Source organism: Zootoca vivipara, chromosome 9, assembly GCF_963506605.1.
Source record: "Zootoca vivipara chromosome 9, rZooViv1.1, whole genome shotgun sequence".
Lineage (NCBI taxonomy): Eukaryota > Metazoa > Chordata > Lepidosauria > Squamata > Lacertidae > Zootoca > Zootoca vivipara.
Window position 1 is genome coordinate 61,505,568 of NC_083284.1, and position 20,600 is coordinate 61,526,167.

The 20,600-nt window shown below is 41.3% G+C and overlaps 1 protein-coding gene across 11 annotated transcripts in view; it reads right to left on the reverse strand.

Annotated features, from left to right (window-relative positions):
* The window catches only part of FRYL (FRY like transcription coactivator), a 165,607-nt gene that overhangs the window by 5,972 nt on the left and 139,035 nt on the right, over nucleotides 1-20,600 (reverse strand). For 8 of the 11 annotated variants that reach the window (XM_060278893.1, XM_060278896.1, XM_060278895.1 and 5 more), the window contains 8 exons: nucleotides 17,844-18,094; nucleotides 16,716-16,920; nucleotides 15,853-16,002; nucleotides 13,731-13,829; nucleotides 7,738-7,806; nucleotides 4,810-4,827; nucleotides 3,938-4,048; nucleotides 2,764-2,960 (listed from right to left, as the gene is read on the reverse strand). In XM_060278893.1, coding sequence (XP_060134876.1) covers nucleotides 2,764-2,960; nucleotides 3,938-4,048; nucleotides 4,810-4,827; nucleotides 7,738-7,806; nucleotides 13,731-13,829; nucleotides 15,853-16,002; nucleotides 16,716-16,920; nucleotides 17,844-18,094 — 1,100 coding nt within the window. Of the gene's footprint in view, nucleotides 1-2,763; nucleotides 2,961-3,937; nucleotides 4,049-4,809; nucleotides 4,828-7,737; nucleotides 7,807-13,730; nucleotides 13,830-15,852; nucleotides 16,003-16,715; nucleotides 16,921-17,843; nucleotides 18,095-20,600 lie in introns of those variants that run through there. The other 3 variants (XM_060278889.1, XM_060278897.1, XR_009558175.1) reach the window with 2 other exon arrangements.

Genomic DNA, 20,600 nt, shown 5'->3' on the forward strand with positions numbered 1-20,600 from the left:
ATCAAGTAGGCATTACAAAATATTTAAGGAAGAATTAGGCGAAACCCTCCAAAAGGTAATAAATGATATTATGGATAAAGGATCTATACCTAAATCGTGGCAAGAGGCGTATGTGATATTAATTCCTAAAGGCGAAGATGAAGGCAGACAGGTAGGTGATTTTAGACCGATTTCATTACTCAATGTAGATTACAAAATTTTTACAGATATATTGGCAAATAGATTAAAGAAAATATTGAATAGGATCATTGGGCAAGATCAACAAGGGTTCCTCCCGGGGAGAAAAATGTCAAAGAATGTCAGGATTTTAATTGATTTATTGGAATATTTAGATTGGTCACCAGGGAAGAAAGCAGCCCTGGTTTTCTTGGATATAGAGAAAGCATTTGATTCTCTATCATGGGATTTTATGAAAAGGTCATTGAAAGAAATTGGAATTGGAGGAAGATTCATGAGAGGAATTAATTCAATTTATAATAAACAATCAGCTAAATTAATCCTAAATGGGGAGGTGTTAGAGGAATTTAAGATAGAGAAAGGAACGCGACAGGGCTGCCCCTTATCACCATTATTATTTATATTATCAATAGAATTTCTACTGATGGATATTAAAAAGGATACCAAAATTGAGGGAATAAAAGTAAGAGATAAAAAATTCAAGATAAAGGCATTCGCAGACGATATGATTGTTATGTTGGAGGAACCGGAGGAGTCAATTGGAAATTTGAAAAAAGTATTAAAAGTTTTTGAGGGAGTATCAGGGTTAAAAATAAATGGGAATAAGACAAAGGTAATGTTCAAAAACATAAGACAAGTAGAAATGACCAAATTGAAATCGGAATTGGATTGGGAGGTGGTGAAGAAATTTAAATATTTAGGCATAGTAATTAGTATAAACAACATTGAGTTATATGAGAACAACTATGGGAAAGTTTGGAGGGAAATCAGAAAGGATTTGGAAAGATGGAAAGATTTGAATTTATCATTTTCAGGTAGAATTGCTACAATTAAGATGTCAATCTTACCTAGAATTCTATTCCTATTCCAGATGTTACCCATTTTGGGGAAAAAAGATATTTTTGAGGGTTGGAGGAAGGAGTTAAGTAAATTTATTTGGCTGGGGAAAAAACCACGAATACAATATAAATTACTCACAGACATCAAAGAAAGAGGAGGATGGGGGGTCCCCGACTTAAGGCTATATTATGCGTCCGCATGTATGTGCTGGCTTAAAGACTGGATAGTTATGGAGGACGAGGACCTCCTGGAACTGGAGGGATTTAGAAATGTAGCCGGATGGCACACTTATTTACTCCAGGAAGAAAAAGAGAAATATAGACAATTTGCTAACCATGTGACGAAAAAATCATTATTTAAAATTTGGCAAGAATTTAGACCATTATTAGAACCCAAAACACCATGGTGGGCATCCCCCCTTGAGATGACATCAATTGGAGGGAAAGGTAAAAACAAGAGATGGCTGACGTATCAGGATTTATTAATTAGAGAAGATGAGCAATGGAAGTTACGAACTTATGAAGAGATTAAACCATATTGCAATAGCTGGCTGCAGTACCACCAAATACAAAGCCTTTTTAAAAAACACCAGCAAATAGGATTCGGAAAAGGGAAGTCAAAATTACAAGAATTATTATTAGAGAATAACACGAAACCATTATCAAAAATTTATAAATTTCTCCTCGAATGGGAATTAAAAGACGAAGAAATAAAAGAGACAATGACAAAGTGGGCCCAGGATTTGGGGAGACCAATTTACAAAATACAATGGGATAATTTGTGGAAAAGCTCAATGAGATTCACAGCCTGTATGGGCATAAAGGAGAATATGCTTAAATTGGTATATAGATGGCACCTGACCCCAGAAAAATTAGCAATAATATACAAGAATGAAAATGATAATTGTTGGAAATGTGATGCCAAAGGAGGGAATTATTTTCATTGCTGGTGGGGATGCAAAGAAGTATTTAAATTCTGGGGAAATATATATGATGAATTAAAAAAAATGTTGAAAATCACCTTTGGGAAGAAGCCAGAATATTTTTTATTAAGCATTTTACCAGATAATATGCCAAATGACAGGAAAAATATTTTCTTATATGCGTGTGCGGCAGCTAGATTATTGGTAGCTCAGAAATGGAGAAAAAAAGAAGTACCCACAATTCAGGAGTGGCAGTTAAAACTAATAGAATTTATGAATATGGAGAAGATGACAGCAGTGATCAGAAATATTTCAAATCTAAAGGGGAATGGGAGAGGGTGGAAGAATATTTTTAAAAAAGAGATATAAAGACGGAACTGATGGTCTGTTTAAATTAGGTAATCTTGGGAAATAACATAGAGAATAAGAAGAGTAATTAAAATAAAGTTTCTAATATAGAGGTATATATTACTTTGAAGTAAGGAATCGCAAGTGAAGGGAAAGGGAAAGTTAAGCGATGTGTTGTGATTTGGAAGTAAATTTTTATTCAGTTTTCTTTTTTTCTTTCTTTTTCTTATGTTTTATTATTAGATGTATAATTGTGAAGTTTGATATTATTATTATTATTTAGAATTATTATTATTTCTTGTTGTTTTGTTTTTTCGATGTATTGCATTTTAAAGGATTGAAATAAAGATGGTTTTTAAAATTTTTTTAAAAAAATTGTATTGATAAAATAAGAAATATACTGATGTAAGTAAGCCATTGCATAAAGGTCCCTCTCAATTTTATCCTTTTCAAATGAGAATATTAGCAAATTGTACCTGAAAGCTTTGACCTGTACTATAGCAGACATAAACTCTTTATTCCTCAAAGTTTCAATGAGAGAATGAATGGCAGTCTCAGTGTTGGCTTGGGAAGCTTCTGGAATTTCCATTTCTTCAATACCACTGTCAGAAGCAGACTCCGCTTCCTTCAGAAAGGCTTCTAGCTGTGCAAGCTCCTCTGACATGTTTATTACCTAAAACAAAAGAAGATAAACTTAAGTTTTTATACTAAAAGCAATGTTTTTCTCCAATTTAAGCAGTGGGGACAGAGAGTTTTTTATATGTAATTAGGGCATCATAATATTTCGGGTTAAATGCTTGCTCACAGAAGTACCTCAACCATTTTATTCTGTCTTGATCAGACCACACCTGGAGTACTTGTGTCCATTTCTGGGCACCAAAATTTAAGGAGGATATTAACACGCTGTAACATATATAGAGAAGAATGACCAAGATGTTTAGGGTCTGGAAACCAAGCCTTAAGAGCAGGCACCCCCAAACTGCGGCCCTCCAGATGTTTTGGCCTACGGTACAACTCCCATGATCCCTAGCTAACAGGACCAGTGGTCGGGGAAGATAGGAATTGTAGTCCAAAACATCTGGAGGGCCGAAGTTTGGGGGTGCCTGCTTAAGAGGAATGGGTTGAGTATGTTTGGCCTGGATAAGAGGAGAATGAGAGCCATCTATCTAAAAAGCTGTCACATGGAGGATGGAGCAAACTTATTTTCTCCTGCTCTGGAGCATAGGAACCGAACCAATGGCTTCAAGTTACAAGGAAGAAGATTCTGACTAAATGTCAGTAAGAGCGGTTTGTTTTGAAAACTCCATTCCACCGTCAGAGGTTGGACTAGATAACCCTCGGGATCTCTTCCAACTTTTAACTGCTCACAATATAAACTTGGAAATTTTGGTATATGTGTATCAGCAACTTTGACATCAATCCAACTGCAATTGGGTGATGGTTGAAATTATAAAGTGAAAATTGGTTATGTACCGTTAAATATGCATTAGAAGACAGAGTACAGAGTGCTCATAATGGATACTGATGTTCTTTACAAATGTGATTAACCTTGTAAGTCAGTTTGCTTTATCCTCTTAAAACAAAATTGAAAATCTCAAGTAGTTTACTTCTAACAAACACTAGTAAAAACATTTGTGGTATTTTCTTTACCTCTGCCTCTTTTTTAACTACATCCACTTGGCTGATAAGTTTACAATATGCTTGGAAGAGAAGCAACAACTGGAAATGCAACTTATATAGCCTCCGGCACAACTCCAATTCCTGTAAATGAAAAAAAAGGTCATTATCTTAAATTCAGTATATTAATCAACTATATAATAATCAGACAATAAAATAACAAAACAGCTTGTCTAGTGAATAATTTGTAATATAAAAAAGTTATTTGCACAAGCTAATGCAGTAAGATAAAAGCTGTAGATGTATAATTAAAAAGTGGTGTTGCCCTTATAACTTTACCTTTTAAGAAGGGCAAATTGTATTTACAACAAAGAAAACAGAAAGGGATTCTCATGACATTTCAGAAATGCCATGCTCTAGCAGGGAAGAAATTGCTTCTGTTTCTACTGGTGATGTCAGTTTTAATTCTAGGCTACATATCAAAATATGGTATTTATGTTCAAGCACATTGTTTCTTCCCATAGTTAATACATTTATTAAAATATACATTCTTAGCTTTCCAGTTCTACAGTAGCATGACAACTGTAAAAGCAATAAATTCCTGAACAAAATTGCAATGTTACTTCTCTGCATATTTTCACATGTATGTATCACAGAGGGGATGGGTGTTAAAATTGTTTTACACCAAAGCAGCAAAGCAAATGGTAATGGAATCACTTGCTATTAATCTACCATCTAAAAGGGGCTGGCGTTTTAAGAGTTAGAACTATATAGGTAAGTGAAGCAAACACTTTCTGTAATCTAAATGAGACACAGCTATATCACAAATGGACAAGAGACAAAAATGAAACCAGTTTCTTTACTGGCATGGTTAAATATTTGATAAATCAAGAGCCATCACTTACTGCTAGAATTTCCAAATGCTAAGCAAGAACGTGAGCAGGTCACAAAAATACAAAAAGGAAAAAAGATCATGAATTAGTATAGAATATCATTTTAAATGGGGTCTCAGATGTCCCATATAAACTAAAAGAATAACGTTCAAAGAAAGCTTCATCGTGTGTAAAAGGTCTAGGCAGAATTCAAAGATAACTGAATTTGTAGATGTACTACTTGTCTTGCTATCATGCAATATGACAAAATTATATAGCTTAAAGTAGAGGGTATTTGTAAAGAGCTGCATGCATATATTCATTAGAAAGATATAAAAAAAAGAAACCTCATGCATTTTAAGGCATATCAACACAGCCAAATGATTTCCTCTATTAGACTAGGACCCAAAATTGGAGGGAGAGGGAAAGGCAGATTAGGTTTTCTATGAGATAGCAAGCATCCATCCTTGCAGAAATAAATATTGGGGAGGGATCCCCCTTCCTTTCCCCTGAAACACACACACATACAAAAAACAACAACTGGGGGGGGCTGGGGCTAAGGGCAATGTATATATCCTGCTCTCAATTGGCCAGGGCTGAGAGGGAGCAAGAAAACTTGCTTGGAGCCCTAACAGAAAGGAGGAGGGAAGGTTTGACTTGGAGGCTGTGCCTCACAGAGCAAGAGTTCTCTTGGCCAAAAAGTTTCACTTCCAAAGGATCTTTTAATACAGAAAAATGGAATCCCATGGTGTATGTGGAGAATTGACCTTAAAGGATGAATGGTCCGGTCCCCAGAGACCAATTACCCCCCTTCACCCATGAAATATTTTCTTGTACATAAATATAGCTTGCTTCTGTTAAAACTCTAGTACTGGCCCCCACATGTACCAAACAGAATGATCATACACTTTAGTTGTAGGTTTGTCCCGCAGCCAGTTCTGCTCCCTAAGCCTCTACACAAACCTGTATGATTTTTGGCACTGCAACGGTGTTTTAGTGTTAGCACAGCTATAGGAGGAGCAACACCTCACCCATTTCCCCACTCTTTCTCCAACTGGTGGTCTTGCACTTCACCTCACACCAACAGAGCAGGCAAACCCTGCTAACCCAGCAAAGGAGGTGATAACAGGGCCAGAGGAATGGGGCAAGGTGTCCTCCCCTTGCAAAAGGTGCACAGGATCAGACTCTCTTTCCCAATACATTTTTTTTTTTGCAACGAGTGTTTTTCAATAAAAGTTGGGGAGGGTGATGGAGAAGCAAAACCTTCCAGAGTGCAGGCTCTTTAGAAACTTCCGTACATTAACCTTTGGTCCGACCCCACAAATGTTAGAGGATAAGCACAGAAGACAATGCTGTCACAAGCAGTTTCATCACCCTGATGCAATTATGCTCTATGCACCACTGGTATTCCACTTTCATCGTCAGCTTAAGTTATATTTATTTATCCTGGCTTTGGGGGCTTTTTAATGCCAGGTGCTGGGCCATTTGTTTCTCATTTGCGACTGCTTTGTGATTATGTATTATTTGGGTTTTAATGTATGTAGCTATTTTTATATTGTATTGATATATCTCAGGTTTTATTTGCAGTGGAAACCTCTTTGTGATTTTCTTCTTTTTAGCAAATAGTAAAAAATACAATTAAATAATAAATACATTAATAAGGGAAGAAGAAGGGGCGGGAACCAGAAGGTATGAAGTTAAAGTAAAAAATTGAGAAATCTTCTGAAAACAGAGCTCTGAGTAGCTCTACAAAAACCCTGCTTCTAGCTACATTTTCTTTTTTGGCCCAAGCATAAGGGAAGCCCCATATAGAGTGCCTTGCAATAATTAAATCTTGCCTAGTGCCTGAACTATGGTGGTAAAGCTCTCCGAGTCCAGGATCAGCTGAAGCTCTCATGCCAAGTGCAGCTGGTAAAAGGCCCTTCTAGGCACTGAGGCTACTTGGGCCTCCAGTGATAAGGCTGGATTCAGAAGCAGCGCCAGGCTGTGTACCCGCTCCTTCAGAAGGAGAGCAGCCCTGTCCATGGCAGGCAGTCAACCAATTTCTTAGGCGTGGGAACAGCTAACTCACAGTGCAACCATCTTGCCAGGATTCAGCCTCAGCTTATTTCCCCTCATTTATCCCACCATTGCATCCAGGCACTGCATATCCTTTGTTGAGTCAAGTATTAGAGAAATATAACCAAGTGTCATCTACCTACTGATGGCATCTTGCCCCTAAACTACTCCCAGCTGATTCATATCTATATTAAATACCATTGGCAGCACCCCACAGTGTAACCATCAGGGTGCTAAAGAGCACTATCCTCGTAATACCATGACAGTTGCAAGCATTTACTTGAAATATTGTTCTTGTTGTTGCATACAATATTGTGTTGTGTGGTACTAAGTATTAAAAAGCCTTAGCAAAGATATTCCTGTAGTGCTTTCTTTCATGCACCTATTAGTTCCAAGTACTACAGCTGTATTGTTCTGGAAAGCCCTTTGCAAATAAAACAGGCAAGATTTTCATCACTCCAGTAATTGTTTTAAATGTACCCTTCTAGACGGGTCATAGGTATGTGCCCAGGACTAATTAGATTAGATCCAGCACGGCTTCTGGTGCAGACAGTAATTTATCTGATGAGCAGAGATGCAGCATACCAATTCTCTCGCTTGCATCAACAGCTGCATAAAAGCCAGACGTGTTTTGGTACGCAGATGCTATCTGTCCTGCTTATCTGCTCAGTGTTATTAAGGCCAGACCCAGAGCCTGGCTCCTCACTTCAATAAAATGGAGAATACATTATTCTCAGGCCAATGCTTCATACAATTCCTCAGATGGTTGTGATAACTGAAATGAAAACCTTTACAAGTAATCTTTAATCAGTCTGGGGATATGACTGCTACTGTGGCATACACAAGGTTTTCATATTATTGAATGGCATAAAATGGACCCAGTGACAAGGCCTTGACACCTACCTGAGCATCAGTAGTGGTTCCATGAATACCATCATCTGTACCAAATGTCCTTTTGCAATCTTTCAGCCACTACAAAATAAAACGCAAGCATGATTACAAAAAACAACAACCCAGTGATGCTTGCAAGAGCCTGAAGAACAGAGAGATTGTATTTTGTGTGGACCACAAAATTATCATAAATACAGCCTGCTGATATAATGGACATCTTGGACATCTTGTCGGATAACATCTTATTCTTTCATATTTGAGATGTTTATTAATGGGGGTGAAGAAAAGGTTCATTTTTAGCCGGGTAGCAGAGAGGACTTTGCAGAAACCAACTTTTGCCAACTCGCTCTTGCAAACTCCTTTTGACTTTCATCTCCACACCGCCCCCCGCGGTACATCTCTGGGTACAGGGGGGCTGCATAGGGGGAAAGGAATTGGCAAAAAATGCCCACCCATTCTTCTTCCAGTGGGAGTGTTGACAATGAGCCAATGTAATATTGGTTTCTTTGTCACTGAAGTATAAAGGGAAAGTTATAAAAGAGAAGAAAATATCTGCCATACACAATCCAAAAGAGCCTAATGGCAAGTAAGTGAGCTTGAAGCTGACCTCAAGAGGCAGACAGGATTCTCTGACATAGCCGACTCCTAGAGGCATATTAGATTTTGATACCACCTGCTCTACTCCTGAATATTAGGTTGAGTTGGAGAGCTTGCACAGGGGGTCTTGGCTGAATCTCAGCCTGCCCAAGTAAAAGTGATAGAAATACGAGGGGACAAGCAGTAGTGCCAGCTGCAGTTAAACTACTCCCTCCACTTTAATATACCTGAACGCAATATTGCCTTTTCACACCAGTAGGTATTTAATGGTTGCAATCCAAGATAGTGATCCAGGGAACTAACATGCCTATTTAAACACTTTCCTAGCAATACTTGCATTCTAGCACAACTAGATTTGGGGCATTGTTATTTTCTGTGCATTGCTATTAACTGACAGTATCTAAGTCATCTGTGTATTGTTTATGCACAAAGAGTCCGGTGGCTGGTAACTTCAGAATGACCTCTGTCATCCCTAGTGTACCAGAAGCTCTCAACATGAGTTTTCTGTAGTGATGGTGTCAAAGATTGCCCGGGAATCTATTCCTGTATTCTGCCTGTTTTTCAGTGAAGAAACGGTGAATGATTAGGGCAGGGCAAAGGTTTGAGTGGGTCACAGGAGTATTTTTGAAGCAACAGAAAGCCTTCAGGTTTGAATTAATTTAAATGTTTCATCCAGAAAAACAACCTTTGTTCTTAATGCAAAGCCTATGTCCTCCCAACAAGAATTCTCCATTGCATCAGAATCATCTAACATTCTGAAAATATTTCAAAGCGCAAAGTTGTTTCCCTTTAACATTGTTGCTTTTAAAAAGTCTTATGATACTATTGGTACTTGTCATGAAGGGTTCTCTTGCATGTATGTAACATGTCATCAGGTGGGAATTAATGCTCCACCTAGTGGTTTAAGGTAGAAATTGCTGCTCCAATTACAAAAACCTGAGACCTTACCATGATGACCTCCGCCAGTTTTTATTATGGTAAGCCAAGACAGTAAGTGCCAAAATCAGAACAGTGGCACAACAAAACAACAACAACACGTGACGCTCCCTATCCAGGAAACATGAAGGAACACAGAAAATGGACCACCAATCACATGGAGAAAGGCAGCCTAGAAAAATGGTGAAGCCCTTATGTCAAGCTACATGCATGTAGAGGAACCATTCAAGGGTAAGTACCAGTAGTATCTTTTCCATGTATGTCATGACATGAAGTGGGACATGCCCTACTTGACCTGTATAGGGTGGCAAACAATTGAGAGAATGAGGGGCTGCCTATTGGTCCAGGAGGACGTGGCTCCCAAAGGCTGCCTCTGCAAAAGCACAGACATTTGCCTTATAGTGTTTAGTAAAGGTATTGAGACTAACCCAGGGAGCATTCAAGGAAAACGCTGTCCAAACAGATGCTGCTCTGGACTTCCGGTCTGCCGCCATCAGCCGCCGGCGGGGTTCGTTTCGGTCTCCGAGACACCCGCCGCTACCGGGGAGGGGGAGAGTCGCGCGGGCGCCGCGACCTCCCGGAGAATCCCCAGATTGTGCGTTCTGGGGGCCGATACCCAGCAGCGCTCCAAAAAAGCCATGGAAACCGCCCGGAGAGCCCCCGTTGGAGCCTCCGAGAGCAGGCTGTACATGGCGGAGCCTTGGGTCCATTGCTACCCCGGTAGCGGGAAGCTCCGAGCCGGAGACAGAGGAGCGGCAGATACCTTCAAATCAAGATCTGGACTGTGAGTAAGATAATTCAATTTGATTTTAAAAGAAGAATTTGGACTTGGGAGGGGAATAAAAAACGGAGGTCGTTCCCCCCCCTACCCGGAAGGCTGTGCCACAACTAACTTGCCTGCAGCCGATTGAAGAGAAGGGGCGCGGATCCCCCTGAAAATTGAACTTGTATCCCCCCTTAGAAGGCAGAACTAAGGGGGGGAATATATATTTTAGACTGCGTTGGTAAATTTGATATCGTGATCAAGAACCCCCCCCCCCCGGAAACCGGGGGCAGGAGCCTAAAGCCGCGACCAGTTGACAACATAAGGATTTATAAAGAGTAATTTGCTGCGATTCTGTGATTTTTTTTTTTGGATTATATTTTGGACTATCTTTAAGTTGATTGACGTGACAAAGTGGAGAATTGGAAAATTTGAATTAAGAATTTGAATTATAAATGATAAATATGGTTGGAAACAAACAAAGGAATTAGTTTGGACATTACAGCACCATCTCTGGCGGATCAGGTTATAATTCCCACGGGAACATAGAAGGACAAAGAAGGCTGCCAGCCAAAACAACCCGCTTACAAATGGAGGAGGTCGAGTTGCAACATATTTTAGACTTTATTAGAGAAATGACAGAGGAAGTACGTTATGGCAAAGTTAACATTCAGACTTTAAAAGAAGACCAACAACAGATATCCCCAACGGAAATTTTAGAACTGGAAGAAGAAGAAGAAACCATTGAACAACGGACTGAAAATAAGGAGCAATGGATTGAGAAATCAATGCAACCTGTGAGAGAGGAAGCATTGACCACCTACGTGACTTTGGATGCTAAGGACCAAGATGGACTCTGGGACCTGGTCTGCCCAGTGAGAGAGGGCGACCAGATCCCAGAAAGAAACAAAGAAACTGAGGAGGGAGGAAAGAGTCTGGCCATTGCCCCCCCAGTGAGAGTGAGGGGACGCAGACCAGACAGAAGATTGGAAATAGGGGATACTGGAAATAAAGATGAGGGTGGGAGGCGGGTGGAAGAATTAAAACAACGGAAGGGGAAGAAGGAGGAATGGGGTGGTTTAGAATGGCCAAGAGTGGGTGTGGGGTAAAGAAGGAATATAAAGTAGATGAATGGATGGATCAAAAGGCTTGAAATTGGACAGTATGAAGACGCTGGCCGGGGAAAAGGGGAAACTGCTACCTGGGGAGGGAGGGGGTGGGATTTGAGGTTTAGCTATAAGATTGGATAGAATCTGAATCAGGAAATGGTATATCTTTTTAGGGGGAAATTATAGGCTAAAGGAAATTATTAGAAATAGTTAAAAGCAATGTAGTTTAAAATTTAATAGAAATTGTTGTGTGGGGTAAAAAAAGAAGTTGTGAAATTTGATATGGAATAGACCCGGGAGGGGAGGGACGGGGAAGTCGGGGACAAGATATTGTTAGAGATATTACTTTTCTTTTTTATCTGTTTTCCTTTTTGTGCTTTTTCTTTTGTTTTTCTTAATTTTTCTTTTCTACTTTTTAAGCTTTTGTATTTTTGTGTGGTATTTTTTTTATTGCAAAAATTTCAATAAATATAATTATATAAAAAAAAAACAGATGCTGCTCTAGTCAAATGGGCCATAATTTTGGTTGGAGGAGTCAAATGCAAACAATTATATGCCAAAGTAATACAGGCTTTCAACCATCATTAAAATGGCAGAGGATACTGTCTTGCCCAGAAAGACAGGGTGAAATGAAATGAAAAAAGGACTGAGACTGACGGAAAGGCTTGGTACAAGCAACGAAGACCACCAGAGGCAACTCGAGGAAGAGGAGCAGAGGGGGGCTGGGCAGGAGGAGATGAAGGCTTAGCTAGATCTGCCAGAAAAGCTTCCTTCGACAGGTGAAGAACCCAGAGATCAACCTGTAAGGCATTCACAGGAGCAGTTGCGTAGTAGTAACAGGCAGAGACTGCTGATACCATGCAGTGTGTGCAGGAAGAGTCTCCTTGGCTACACAGGAAGAGTCCAGAAACCTGGAGAACTCCTGTGGGGAAGCGTCCCTAGTAAAAAGCTGACCAAGGTTTGCCTGGCTTCCTTCCTCATCACAAAGATTATCAGCCACTTTATGCTGCCTATGCACCAAACGCTGAGTGGGCTCAGAGTCCCTACCACTGCTAGAGCCGCTAATCTCCAGTTCAAACAAGGAGCCAGCAGTAAGCACAAAAGAGGTGGATGTAACGGAGGAAGCAGCCACTACTCTCCGGGGATCTGACACTGGGGCCATAGCAGAGGCCTGTGTCTTGGCAGGTGGACAGCAAAGGGTAATACAGTATTTGCCCATATGTGTGTGCTTGGAGCAAATGGGACCACCTGAAGATCAGACCTCTTCCCCCCCCCCCCCCAATTTTAAATAATCAAGGAAGGGAACAAAGAGAAAAGGTGAGAGAGAAAACATGGTGGCTGGTGGCAGGAGAGGCTCCAAGGGAACAGTGCAGCAAAAAACAAAGGGCAAAAATACCACAGCCAGATAGAGGAGGGGGATAAAGGTTTTCAACATTCACATGCACAAGAGCAGGCACAAAAGGCAAAAAATTAACAGGCCTGAGCTGATGACAAGGCCAGGGAGCTGAAGCCAACAACAGAGCAAGGTGAGGCAGAAATTGGAACTGGATGGGGTTGTCATGGTAACACTTCAGGTTTCTTTTTTTTGCAATTAGAGCAACGATCTCTGCTTTCAACACCTAGGGAGAGCAGTACTCCCACCTGATATCAGGATGCAAAATGTAATATTCAATATTAAAACTTGTATGGATTGACAAGATATAGAAAAGACAAGATATAGATATACATCTCTTTGTATGGATAGAGTTATTCCTGGTTTACAACAATAAGCTATTTTAAAATGTCCCCAAGGATATATGGGAGAGCTCCAGAGACATTAATGGTAAAATCAAATATTTTAATGTTGTATATTGGGCACACCCTACTCAACCCCCCCCCCCACAACATGGAGCATCCCCTCCCCCAAAAGTGAGTAAGAACTGAGCATGCTCAGTGGGCGTGGAAAGCTTATTGAGTGTTGGAAGGAGGAAAAGAAAAAGCAGAGGGAACGAGAATCTAATGGAGTGGCTTGAACCCTGAACAGAAGCACTTCACACTGCATTTTTTTTTTGTTGCGCTTCATCTATTAGAGCAAAGGTGGGTAACCTTTTTGGCCTGGTGGGGAAGGAAGGTAAAGGTAAAGGGGCCCCTGACCATCAGGTCCAGTCGTGTCTGACTCTGGGGTTGCGGTGCTCATCTCGCTCTATAGGCCGAGGGAGCCGGTGTTTGTCCACAGGCAGCTTCCGGGTCATGTGGCCAGCATAACAAAGCTGCTTCTGGCGAACCAGAGCAGCGTACGGAAACGTCGTTTACCTTCCCACCGGAGCGGTCCCTATTTATCTACTTGCACTTTGATGTGCTTTCGAACTGCTAGGTGGGCAGGAGCTGGGACCGAGCAACGGGAGCTCACCCCGTTGCAGGGATTCAAACCCCGACCTTCTGATCAGCAAGCCCTAGACTCTGTGGTTTAACCCACAGCGCTACCTGGGTCCCTGAAGGAAGATAGCAATAGCTAATATGAATCTAGTGTGGGGCAGCTGGGTGTGGCTTGGAAAACTGCAATTTTCAGATTTTTCCTCTTTCAACACAACGCAACAAGCCAGGTGCTACAATACATTTACCTGCTCTGCTGCCTCTCTCTTAGCATTGTAAGTATCCAGGTGTTCTTGTAGCTCGAGCACACTGAATTTCAAGGTTTCCAATAAGCCATGGGACATCAGCTGTAATATAAAAATAGCCTTAATTATTGCTATGTATTTATTTGATTCCACTTATGAATCACTTCCCATAAAGTATCCCAAAGCAATTTCAACAGTAAAAACCATTATTTTTACATATGAAGTTGTTTTTAATTTCAGTTCCAATACAGTTGCAGACTGGGATAAAGATCTTCACTTAAAAAGCATGTTGAAAAAAGAATGGTATTCAGTAGGCGCTGAAAACACAACAGATACCGTGTTTCCCCTTTTTTAAGACGTAGTCATTATATAAGCCATAGCAGGATTTCTAAGCAATTGCGCGATACAAGCCATACCCCGAAAATAAGACATACTGATAGACCCTTCACCCACTAGCAATAACCCCCCTCCTGCCAGCCAACTCCCCCCTTAAAAATCTCTCCCCATTTTGCTGTCGCTCCACAGACACGTATTTCCTTTAAAAGCTTGTAAAAATGCACCGAACAGCCGTAGCTGCTGGCTGCCGAAGCCTTGTGATTTCCCTTCCCCGTTTCTGAGAGCATTTTTTTAGCCAAGCTGTGTAAGCTCTACTTGGTGAAGGGGAGAAAAGTGGGGTGGGGAGGAGATGAAGGCACGAGGAAGAAAAGAGGGGCGATTGAAGAATGCAAAGGCTGTTTTCCCTTTTAGGGAGAGACCTCCGTGCGCGCGTCTGTCTCTCTCCCCCCCCCTGCGTCTCTCTCTCTCTCTCTCTCTCTCTCTCTCTCTCTCTCTCTCACACACACACACACACACACACACACACACACACACAGCCCACCTCTCGCTTCCCCCCACCTTTCCCTAAATTCCCTTCCATTCAATGCACGTTGATTTCCTCTTAACGGGAATCTCCCGTGTCTGATTGTTGTCTCATTGCTTTTACCGGGCATAAAGCAGCCTTTTAAAAATCCTGCTGCAGTTTTCTTTCTACCTTATGCTGCTTGGTTGTCTGTGGAGCTGCCCCTTTAAGGATTTGTAAGTAGTCTGGATCGCAGTCCTTGCCTTGGGGACTTTTATTTATTTATTAAGGACTTTTTCCTTCGCTGTTTGCGAGCTGCTAAAAGGAGCTGCTAAACGCTGCTTTACACAAAAGTTAAACTGCCGGTCCTAACAACACGTGCTTCCTCACCTCGCTGGCTCAATTGCTTCTCAATTGCTACCATTTACCAAGTCAGCAATCTTAATTGCTGCTTAGCTGGCTTCTTTGTTCTCAGCAGGTAGCTTCTTTGCTATCAGTGATAGCACTGCAAAGTGCTATGTTGTTGGAACTTCAGACAGTCTTGCAGTCTTGGGCAGCTGGCTGGTAGAGATCCTTACTTGCTTTAGGTATAGGCTACTGCTAGGACTGTATCACACAGATAGATTCCATTATACTGGTTTAGATTTAAGAAGCTCCAGTGTAGCAGATTGCTATTAAGTGAGTCCCCACCTTGGAGGAGAGAGAGAGCAGCCCTTCGCGAACATCCCAGGGCCGGGGAGAGAGGGCTGCACCAGGGACGCACACACCTCCCTTCCCTCAGACTCGTAATAAAAATACCGGTACCAGTAAGACATCCCACCAAAAATAAGCCACCCTGTGGTTTTTTGAGAAAAAAAAGTAATAAGACGGTGTCTTAAAAAGGGGGAAACACGGTATGGCATCTGTCTGAAGCATAATGGGAGGCAGTTCCAAAGGACAGGTGCTACTACAGATGTTACAAGAATGGAACACATACACATTTATAATTTTGGTACTGAACAAGAGATCCACTGAATTTGAGAATTGACTTTCAACCTTTTAACTCTCAAACATTATTCAGATAGATGACAAAGTTCTGGATATTTGAAAGGAAATATTTAACTTGAAGCAACCACAGAGAATTTAGGAGGCCAAGTCACCTTCAGCCAGTTTATGCACTGAAGCTAACATTATAATATTTTTAAGTGGAGTGATTCTTTGCACATCTCAAAACAAAGAACGTTCTGTACCTTAGTAGCAAGGTTCACTAGTCATAGGCTCAGCATGTTAATAAACATAAGATATTACCGTTTCTGCATCCACAAAAACTGTTGGGCATTCAGAACACATCATCATAACGTCCAGTGAACTTTTGAATTTTGTTCCGATTCGCTGTAGATTTTCCCCAAGAAAACTGATGGATTCATGTGTTATAGCCCCAAACTTCCTTTGAATGGTCTAGACATAGGAATATTAGAAAGATAAAGAAATATTTTCACTTCCTTTTCTTTAGCATCTGTTTTTGGCATGGCAGGCAACATTGCTAAATGGGAGTTCACATGTAAGCCTAATTTTCCCGTTTTCCTGTGCTTGGGGATGGGATTGTGCAGTCTTAACGGATGGGACAGGGCAAATCAGTTTATCCTAAGGGAGAGTTATCACCCTATTACACTGAGAATATCTTCTGAAGCACTCTTCTAACGCTGCATTAAACGTTGTTTGAGTGTAGTGCCGATAATGCCAAGGTTGCAGGTTCGATCCCTATATGGGACAGCTGCCTGTTCCTGCATTGCAGGGGGTTGGACTGGATGATCTTCAGGGTCCCTTCCAGCTCTACAGTTCTATGGTCAACATGGTAATATTTCTAGGTAGTGATACCCAACTCTTATACATGGAGGTGTACAGGAACAGTACTTTATACCTCATAAGCATATCTATGCAATGCCACAGTCACCTGACAAAACATGATGTGGAAAGTCTCACCCCCAGAGACTGCTATCCCTCTGATAGTGGCTAAGGGAAACAAGTAGCTTTCTAACAGGAATCGTAAACAGTGACAATTTAACATCCCTGCCCCCCACCCAAAAAAATCAGATACACCAACACAAATGTTTTAGTACTAGATGTTTCAAAATAAAAATTGCAAACAATGAGAGATTGTGAATAGTTACCTGAAACAACCTAGAGAACACATGAAATGTATAGACAGCAGAAGATCCATCTGTGTCTGAGAGCATCTGATTAACATGGCAGCGCCAAGCTTCCTCTTCATCATCATATGCCTGTGGCTGAAAAGCTGCCAATATGGCAGAAAGAAATGGGGAAGGTGGTGGAGATGTCTGGACTTCTGGAAAACCATCCTGTTCTTCATCTTGACTGTAAACAAAGCAAACACAAGCATGCTAAGTTCATGCTGTTTCAGATCTTTTGACTTGTTGCCCTTAGCATTGCGCAAGACGTTCTAAAACGGGCCTGTAGATCAGTTTGAAATGATGTCAAAAGCAGGGCCAAAAACAAAGAGCAAGTTGCTGTTTTGCTAACATAATTATCTAAAGTTTCAAGCATACAACAAACTCTACAAAACAGAATTTTAGAATAATGTTGTTCAACTTAACAAGGATTCACAGAAACTGAATAAATTCTTCCAAGCTGTAGGCTAGTCTCCCCCCACCTGAAAAAATAATAATTAGTGACATCTGGGGAGAAAACCCTTTATTACTTATTTTAGGACTTTATCTAAAAGCACTTTAGGAAAGAATTATGATGCCATTGTCATGTCATGACCCCAGTTCTCATGTCATATTTAACCCTAGTTAAAAACAAACAATGGGTAATGTGAATGTACAGTGTGTTGGTGCATGTTACTAAAAAGTCTCCTGCTGCAGCTGCTGCCACTAAACAAGCCACAGTTTGCTTGCCACGAGATCCAAACCTGGGTTTGTGGTTGGTTTCTCTAAACAAAGCCACAAGAAGTTTGGTTTACCACTTGTGATTTGTTTGGGGAAGCAAACCATGAATCCAGGGTTTGGGCATCGTGAGAAGCCATATTCTGGCTTTTTCCTGGTGGTGCAGCAGCAGCAGGAGTGGAGAAGGTGTGGACAATGTGTGAACTTTTCAGCAGCACGGACCAGCAGTAAAATAACCCTGAAGCATCACAGAAATTAAGAGGCTTGGAATGCCACTGACAGCATACTACTGCCAAATAAACTGGTCTCTCTCTCTCTAAGGCAATAGTGAATGAGTCAATACTGATATTACTTTAATGAAAGAAAATACATATGGCTTCAAATCAATTTTACCTAGACAAACCAGAGAAGTCAGCTTCTTCTTCTTCACATCTTTCATCTAACTCTTTCAAGGCAAGGGTAACATCATCTTCACAGATCGATTCAGTATAACTATCAGCAGTGGGGTGCTCTGGAATTTCAGGAGTTTCTAGCTCCAGGGGTTCTTGACAGATCAAGGACTCTTGCTGCTCTTGCAACGCAAATGATCCAGTATCTTCACTAGCTGTACTAACTTGTTCATCCTTTATTGGTGAACTGCCATCCTGCAAAGCAAGCACCAGTCTTATAACTCACACGGAAGTAAAGTGGATTCATCAAATCCTGTTAAGGAGCAGTTTCTCAAAATCCCAAAATGTTAAATTGCATTATTTCTTGACAGAGAAATAATATTCTAAAACTCAGCAAAGTATGTCAGTCTAAAAAATGAACAAAAGTAGGCAATGCAAACCTTCCCCACCGTATTCTAAGGCAACTAATTATATTTAATGTATCAAAACACTGCTCACAAAAACCATATTCCCAATATCTTTGTTACTTAGTAAGTGGAGGGGGGAAATCTGCTGTCAACATCAAGCTTCTCTTGTTAGAAGACTTCATCTTATATAAATCGAATTGTGTAACTGGACAGCTAAATGCAAAAAAAGAGAGTAAAATCCTGAGGATGGGACTTTGTTCCTTTTAGCATCATTCAACAGAAATTACAGCGCCTGCAGCTTCTAACAGATGTACCTTATTGATTGTACTGACGCCACAAAGAAGAAACTGGCAGGATAGGGGGTGCATGAATGCTCTCCCACAGTATGCACAATGGAATGCAACCATGCTTTACTCCAAGCAACAAGATAAAAGCTCTTAACCAAATATTTTGACAACTGTCATTTTCTGTTCTCCAAGAATAATGACATCTACTGTCTTCAAACAGTCTATATTTTTATAAAGTAAGTGCAATTTCCCCAAACAGAACACACACATTATGTTTAAATGACAAAGGTACCCCTGATTGTTAGGTCCAGTCGTGGACGATTCTGGGGTTGCGCGCTCATCTCACTCTATAGGCCGAGGGAGCCAGCATTTGTCCGCAGACAGCTTCCGGGTCATGTGGCCAGCATGACTAAGCCGCTTCTGGCGAACCAGAGCAGCGCACGGAAATGCTGTTACCTTCCTGCTGGAGTGGTACCTATTTATCTACTTGCACTTTGACGTGCTGACGAACTGCTAGGTGGGCAGGAGCTGGGACTAAGCAACGGGAGCTCACCCCGTCATGCAGATTCGAACCGCCAACCTTCCAATCGGCAAGCCTTAGGCTCTCTGGTTTAGACCACAGCGCCAACCCATGTCCCTTTACACATTATGTTTACCCTGTATCAAAACAGGATTTGTCACACTCATGACAATTTAAGAACCATAGTACTTATTGCAAAGGCCAGTGGGAAAAAGCCCTGAATAGGATGGCTAAAGGTTTTTGAAGGATTCAACAAAAAGACTGCATGTTGTATCCAGAACTATCTGTGCTGAAGTGGAACTGACACCTGCTTGTCCAACGGGACTCCCTCATCTTCGCTTGCAGTCCCTTGTCGGCCCTCAAAATCTGTTTTGGAGGGTAAAGTGAGCCTACGGAGCAGATTTTTTTTGGGGGGGGGGCTGGGTGCTGCAAGGGGGAAGACGAGGCAGATGAAGTCCTGTTGCACAGGTAGAAGTTCACTCTTGCAACATTAGAATCTGCCCTGTATATATCAGACTTTTTGTAAATGACACTGCTTATCATGCAATGTAGCAAAGTTAAAGCTCCTAAATGCTAGCTCTGTGGGGCAGTGCCCTGTCACAAGCTCCCTTATTCCTCTCCAATTTAGTGTGACTGCTATGCTATCACTTACCTTCACCCCAATTACTGCTGCTAGTGCAATTCGTGTCTGCATCTGATCAGTTTGCAAGGCTGATAAAAGGGGCAAATAAGCTCTTTGCAACTGCCTGTAAACATCAGAATGAATAAAAGGCCCTATCACCTGCAGGTTAAGCAAATATGTCAAGTTGAAGGGGCCCATTTGATCTGGCCCTCTAAAAGAGGGGTAGAGAAGCTCTAGCCTGTGGGCTTCATTTGGCCCTCCTAACTTGGCCCACAACACCGTTTTCCCCAAATCATGGCTACCTAACCCCATAATTAATAGCATATGTAATGTGAGGTGTGACAGGTATGGAAATGGCTCCAATGGAGCAGGATCCTAAAGTGAGATTGTTCCTTGCAAGTGGACGTATCTGGAGAGATCCATTAGGATCAGCTGTGCTCGACAATTTGGCCTTGGGAACTCCCCAGTGCAGTCAAGGCAGCTCTTCTGAAGTAGGATGCATGGAAACTGTTTCCTAAAACACAGCTTTCTTCCTCTGCAAAGCAGCTTGTTGCTGTGAATGTGTCATCAAAGAGGCATTGCTCCACTAGTGCAAAGCGGTTTGCATTGAAACAGCTTGCTAAAATAGGGAGCTCTTGTTTGTACAAGCAGTTTCAATGCAAACCACTCTGTGGTAATGGGGGAAACCCCCTTTGAAACTGTACACCTTCAAAGAAGGCCACTGTAACTGCCCATCAGCCGAATTTTGAAAGTTGTCATCATCTGATGCCATTATGACACCAGGTGATTGACTGGTGGGTGGCCACATCCATCTGTCAAAACTAGCCTGTCGAAGGTGGGGGACTTAGGCCTAAACACAATGGCTAGATTCAGTTCCCCACCTCTACCCTTAAGAGGCCATGAACAGCAGTTGATTGCTTAGTTT